General features: G+C 37.5%; 3 protein-coding genes across 6 annotated transcripts in view; 2 read left to right on the top strand and 1 right to left on the bottom strand.

Moving 5' to 3' along the window:
- vps54 (VPS54 subunit of GARP complex) overlaps window positions 1–151 on the top strand; it is an 18,174-nt gene extending 18,023 nt beyond the window's left edge. For 3 of the 4 annotated variants that reach the window (XM_067404044.1, XM_067404043.1, XM_067404041.1), the window contains one exon: window positions 1–150. This exon is cut by the window's left edge and continues 1,618 nt beyond it. The gene's annotated coding sequence lies outside the window, so the exon portion shown is untranslated. The other variant, XM_067404042.1, reaches the window with a different exon arrangement.
- Window positions 152–593: 442 nt separating this feature from the next.
- Window positions 594–1,305, top strand: c12h19orf53 (chromosome 12 C19orf53 homolog). Its single transcript, XM_067403570.1, has 3 exons — window positions 594–723; window positions 876–931; window positions 1,009–1,305. The coding sequence occupies exons 1-3, from the start codon at window positions 639–641 to the stop codon at window positions 1,156–1,158; spliced, it is 291 nt and encodes a 96-aa protein (XP_067259671.1). The 5' UTR covers window positions 594–638; the 3' UTR covers window positions 1,159–1,305.
- A 130-nt stretch (window positions 1,306–1,435) lies between these two features.
- si:ch211-196h16.12 (regulator of G-protein signaling 5) lies at window positions 1,436–5,219 on the bottom strand. The gene is made up of 5 exons (XM_067403569.1): window positions 5,087–5,219; window positions 4,943–5,008; window positions 3,355–3,407; window positions 3,072–3,235; window positions 1,436–2,774 (listed from the first exon to the last, which is right to left on the bottom strand). Exons 1-5 carry the CDS (start codon window positions 5,128–5,130, stop codon window positions 2,607–2,609), a joined length of 495 nt encoding a protein of 164 aa, XP_067259670.1. The 5' UTR covers window positions 5,131–5,219; the 3' UTR covers window positions 1,436–2,606.
- Window positions 5,220–6,045: the final 826 nt, after the last annotated feature.

Genomic DNA, 6,045 nt, shown 5'->3' with positions numbered 1-6,045 from the left:
AAAAAGTTTTTGGGATCACAGACATGCTTGAATATGTCATATCATATGATCAAATGTTAAAGTCCTAACAATAGTTAGCAATTTTAATCAATTGGTACATTGTAAAGTATGCAAATTTTCTGTATTCATAGGAAAACTCCTATCTACTAGACTAAATGTGAATTATGCAATGTTCTCTTCCTTCCAATGTAAAGAATGAACTTAAAATATAAAACATGATTCCTATTTTGCCTTCATTTAATCATGTTGTCAAAACGTTTTTACTTAAAATATGATTATATACTTGATATTCAGAATTCATAATATCATAACTGATATTCTATGCATTTTTAGGCCGCATACGTCGTCGAAGATGTCTTATTTAAGAGCGTTAACTGTAATAAAATTGAATGTTTTTCCTTATGAGGCATAAAATACTAAATAATTTCTTCCTTTGCAATCTAACGTTTTTTTTTTTTTTAAATGAGAGCACGTCGATGACGTGCAGCCTTCAAATGCGACCTCCGGAGGACGCAGCCTTCGAAATGAGACGCCGCTTATGTTTGTTGTTCAGAAGAGACTTTTATTTTAAATTTCACCCTTTTATTCTACTTCGTGTCTTACGTCTTTCTGTTTCCGGTTGCGATCAGGCTGTAAAAATGGCTCAAGGCAAACAGAAATTTAAGGCGCAGCGACCCGGAGGAGCTAAAAAGCAACAAAAACCGAAAGGACTCAAGAAAGGAGGTAAAAATATTTTTTTCTTGAGGAGACCGTGTCCTTCTGAACGTAAAAGCGCTCAAACGAGACTTCTTATTAGCAGCATGCTAAGCGAACGCATTTGCTTATGTACAGTCGCGCATGCGCACTTGTGTTCAGTACCCTGTTTACTGTTTCAGGAAGGATCATCGCACCCAAAAAAGCACAAGTGGTCCAACAGCAGAAGCTGAAGAAGGTAAATACTTGGTTCAGTCCTCATTTAAACCCCGTCTGTGTCAAATGATAGTGGTTTAATTGATGTTTGTGATGCAGGGTTTGGAGGTGGCCATCAGGAACAGGATTGAACACGAAGTCACACAGAAGGCCAGCACGTCTCTTCATAAGAAACTGAGTGTGCTGAAAACTCCCGCAGGGAAAAGCGGGACAGCCGGACCCTCAAAACCAGCTGGTTCATCCAAATGACACAACTGATGCCATCTGCTGTACAGCCGCTAGGTGGCGCTCACCGCCATATAAAAACACAACTTTACATTGACTGATAGTGTACAGGCCATGATCATTGGGACTTGTGACTGTTATTTTTATAGAATAAAATGATAAATGATTGTGAGCTTTCATAATATATTCATTTGAACACATTTTGCCTGGTGATTTTATGGTCTTACTCAATTTTATGATCAGCCCTCTTTCCCTTCTTTGTGTGTTTATCTCATAAACCAGAGCCACATTTTCCACTGTTAAGCAACCGCACACACTTTATTAGTCTGTGAGTGTAAATCCCTGAAGGTTTTTCCGCTGTCGTCAAGGACGTGCCGCTCGTTGCCGGCTTCATTTTCTTTGTTCAGCCTCAGCTGTCTGGTGACCTTCTTCGGCTTCCTCTAATTGGCTCTCAATGTGATTGACAGCTTGCCTTCATTGCACAACACTCCCGTTTTGATCCAAGTTACTTTATTAAATCGTCAGGTTTAAATATATAAAGGCAGAGTGAGCAATTACACGTTTTGAAATAGCTAAAGAGTTCACGTCCTACTAAACTATGTCCTACCTGACCGTGACTCGTGTATCTCTACAGACAACTGATTAAAGGATTAGTTCACTTTCAAATGAAAATTAGCCCAAGTTTTACTCACCCTTGAGTCATCCTAGGTGTATATGACTTTCTTCTTTCTGATGAACACAATAGAAGATATATTAATAAATATCCCGATGCATCCGAGCTTTATAATGGCAGTGAACGGGACCAATGAGTATGAGCTGTAGAAAGTGTGTCCATCCACATCCATTATCATAAACATACTCCACATGGCTCCGGGGGGTAAATAAAGGACTTCAGAAGCGATACGTTTGTGTACAAAAAATATATTTAAAGTTATGAAGTAAAATATCTAGCTTCCGCCAGACCGCCTTCCGTATTCAACTTATGAAGAAAGTGTAAAACTCTCGCAGTTCAAAAAGCTTACGCTACATCCTACACCTTCCCCATTTAACTTGCGGAAAAAGGGAAGGCATAGCGTGAGCATTTTAAACTGTGAGAGGCGTTACACTTTCTTCATAAGTTGAATATAGAAGGCGGTCTGGTGGAAGCTCGATATTTTACTTCATAACTTGTTAAATATGGATATTGTTCTTACACAAATGCATCGCTTTGCTTCAGAAGGTCTTTATTATCCCCCCAGAGCCGTGTGGAGTGCGTTTATGATGGATGGATGCACTTTTTCAAGCTTGAAACATGTTCAATGCCGATATAAAGCTTGCGAGCATTAGGGTGATTCCAATGATGTTCATCAGAAAGATGAAAGTCATATACACCTAGGCTTGAGAGTGAGTAAATCATGGGGTAATTTTCATTTTAAAGTGAACTAATCCTTTAACTAAACGACTAAACAGTGGGTTTGATAGCATGATGCGTCTCACAGGACTCTGATAGGCTGTTGGCCGTAAGAGGAGCGCAGGAAGCGCGGGAATGAGTCTTTGGCCATCAGGGAGAAGATGCGGTGCTGAGCCTCATCAAACGTGTCCGTCGTGGGCTCCTGCATCAGCCCCATCAACGCCTCACGCGTCTCGCTGTCCAGATTCACCTGAGAAACATTTCATATGAGCTCAGTGAATATCATCAAACATGTCAAGAACATGCCTGGGTTATATTTTACTTCAAAATCAGAATAATGACATAATCACACTTTAGAAAAACCTATTTTTAGGTCAATTAATATTTTGCATATAACATTTTACAGTTACAGTAAGCACATTTCCCGCCAAAATCTTGTGCGATGCAAAAATAAACATCATTTGAAGTAAAACTATTTATATAAATATATCATACAGATTTTTTTTTTTTTTTAAATACATGAATTCGAGCTGCTTTGGTGTCTCACCTCATGAGGAGCGTCAGGGTTGATGAACTGGTGGTAGATGTTCTGGGCTTTTCCCGCCAGTTTGGATTCTGGCGAGTTCTTGTATTCTTCACACGCCAGCCAGAACTCCAGGTTCTCCTCGCTGAACTCCGAGCGCAGGAACCAGCGGAAAGCCTGAATGCCCACTGAGGAGAGAGCGATTAAAGGTTAATAGCACGTTGAGCTTCAGTTTTAAAAACAGAAGCGAAAGTCGCAAGCTGACGTTTAACAGTGTAAAGTTAAACCACTGGACGCGTCCTCTCACGTTTGCTGTTGAGCAGAGACTCCAAGTCCTGAGGCAGCTTTTCCTCATTCGCTCTGAAGAAAAAAATAGATGATTTGTTGAGCTTGTTTATGTCTTAAATTAATAATTAGGGTTCTGTACAAGTTAACTTCAATCGATAGTATTTCTAGCATAATGTTCATTACCACAAAAATGACCTCGACGCGCACCTTGTTTTCTTATTAGAAAAATAGAAATATGGTTATGGTTACGCACTTACAATATTTTAAAATGTTTTAAAAGTAGAAACGAGAAGCTTATATTAAAAACCACACATTTTACATTAAATCTGTTAATTTGTACTATTTCAGCTGTAAAGGTGCGGTATGATTAACGGTTGTTTAACCATGTGATCCTTGTGTGGCGGTCAAAAATTAACCACATTTTTTTTAAATGAAATGAATGTACTAGGCCTATATTTTAGTGCGATATATATAATATATAATATATATATTATGTATTTTTAGGGGATTTTATGGTACTAAATTATATGTATGCAGTAGCTAAAGGATTAGTTCACTTCAGAAAAAAATAATTTACTCACCCATGTCATCCAAGATGTTTATGTTTGTCTTTCTTCGGTCGAAAAGAAATTAAGAGCATTTGTGGTTAAAAAGTAGCCTACATTTTTTATTTTTTTGGAAAATGACCGGTCGTTTTGCTAAGACACTTATCCCTCGTCTGGGATCGTGTAGAGCTCTTTGAAGCTGAAGAAATTTGGACCTTCAACCTTTTGGTAACTGTTGAAGTCCACTATATGGAGAAAACGTATATAACGTTCCTGGAACGTTTTCCTCAAAAAACCTTAATTTCTTTTCGACTAAAGAAAGAAAGACATAAACATCTTGGATGACATGGGGGTGAGTAAATTATTAGGAAATTTTAAGTTAACTAATCCTTTAATACATTTAGGATTAATACATTCACAACTTTTTGAGCATAGACCTGAAAATGAAATTTATAACTTAAATTGTCATAAATCTTGAATGTTGTGGAGCACAGACTTAAGTTTGTTTTCTTTTTTAAGACACTTGGCAGATTATTGCTGGAGTGAAAAGCTGAAAATTGGACTGAAAACATGTTTTACTCTAAAACTGTGGGAAAGCCATAAATCAAGTTGTGTTCCAAATTTGAGGTTGATACCTCCAAAAATTAGCCTTCAGTAAAATTTTGTTTGGGGCGCAGTACCGAAAGCTTCCACTAATTTGAATCCCATTCATCTAATTTTTGACCACAAATAATACGTGACTATCATTTAAGCTTTTCGTATCATGTCCATGTTTTTTTTGTGTGTGTTCACATAGCAAGTGCCAAAACCTTTACCAAGTTTCGTTACCAAGTATAACTGCGATCACACGAGCTTATAATAAACAAAACGTTATCGTTCTAACGCTAATATTGTTATTGTTATATTTATCGTTCTTAGTGTGAACTTAGTGTTTCTTTTTAAAAAGGAGGGAAAAGTGGATACTTTTGTAGTAATCAACATTATGCCACAAATGTATATGACTGAGCTTAATATACTGAACCCAGAAAATGACTTGAAATGAGAGCAATGCAGTTGTGTTACCTGTGTTTGTAAACCCATTCCTGCTTTTCGGCCAGGTGGGATAGCTTGACCCTCATGCCCTTCGCCCTGAAACATCAAGACAGTTACACATCCATAAACAATTTTATACTGCAATACAATCTGTCCACAAACGCAGATACTCACTTCTCCAGGCATGAGGAGGGGATGGCAGACAACCCCTTACACATCACACAACCTGAGAATGGACCTCAAAGAAATGATCAGATGTCTCCAACGCGGTTTGTCTCTGTCTGTCTCTGTGTCCTGCTCTTATATAGTGACATTAATCTGATCCTGAGATCGTGAAACAACACCGACAGCTGCTGGGTGAGAACACAATGACTGTATCTCAGACTAATCACTCGAGTTCAGTGGTTAGTGTGCTTAGTGTTGACATTTGTACAGTTGGTGTGAACAGCAGCTGACAGCGGTTCTGTTCAGAGAGTGTATATCTGTGTGTGAATCACCTGTATTTGTGTCGGGAAAGGGGAGTGAAGGAACAGGTGTGCTGTAGGCTATCTGTGCTGATCTTAGCATGAATTAATGGAATAGCTTGTTTCCAGTCATTGACATTTCGTAGCATTTAAGAAGAAGTGATTGCGAATTCATTTAAAATGAACATTATTGTTCACATGTTGCATAATTTTCCCTGCTGGAAAACAGAGAACAAACAAAAGGGATGGTTTCAGCAAAAAACGACATGCTTCTCGCGTGACGGTCAAAAATTACCAATATTTTTATTTTTTATTATTTCATTGAAATGAATGAACTATATTTTAGATCTGTAATGTTTTTTATTTAATATTTTGTATTTTTAGGGGATTTGATAACTTGCAGGACAAGAAATACAAGGTGTGGCGTTTAAAACTGGTTGAAATGTGTCTCACGGTGAATGTGTGAGACTTGAGACCCCTGAATTATGTTGAAATAAAGAGTTATTATGTTGAAATAAGGACTTGTGTCAAAATAACGACTTAATAACTCAAAATATCAAGTTATTGTCGAAATGACGAGATATTATGTCAAAATAACTTAATATCTCGAAATAATGACTTTATCGAAATAAGATATTATGTTGAAATAACAAGATATTATGTTGAAAA

The sequence above is a fragment of the Chanodichthys erythropterus genome, chromosome 12 (genome assembly GCF_024489055.1).
Source record: "Chanodichthys erythropterus isolate Z2021 chromosome 12, ASM2448905v1, whole genome shotgun sequence".
Taxonomy (NCBI): Eukaryota; Metazoa; Chordata; class Actinopteri; order Cypriniformes; family Xenocyprididae; genus Chanodichthys; species Chanodichthys erythropterus.
The sequence above is the reverse complement of the archived record's forward strand: the minus strand, read 5'-3'. Positions and strand labels throughout refer to the sequence as shown.

Coding starts and splice junctions, on each gene's coding strand:
- c12h19orf53 (XM_067403570.1), top strand. CDS start 639: ATGGCTCAAGGCAAACAGAAATTTAAGGCGCAGCGACCCGGAGGAGCT. Junction 724..875: donor GAAAGGACTCAAGAAAGGAG/GTAAAAATATTT, acceptor TTACTGTTTCAG/GAAGGATCATCGCACCCAAA. Junction 932..1,008: donor AACAGCAGAAGCTGAAGAAG/GTAAATACTTGG, acceptor TTTGTGATGCAG/GGTTTGGAGGTGGCCATCAG.
- si:ch211-196h16.12 (XM_067403569.1), bottom strand. CDS start 5,130: ATGTGTAAGGGGTTGTCTGCCATCCCCTCCTCATGCCTGGAGAA. Junction 3,408..4,942: donor GAATGGGTTTACAAACACAG/GTAACACAACTG, acceptor TTTTTTCTTCAG/AGCGAATGAGGAAAAGCTGC. Junction 2,775..3,071: donor ACCCTGACGCTCCTCATGAG/GTGAGACACCAA, acceptor AATGTTTCTCAG/GTGAATCTGGACAGCGAGAC.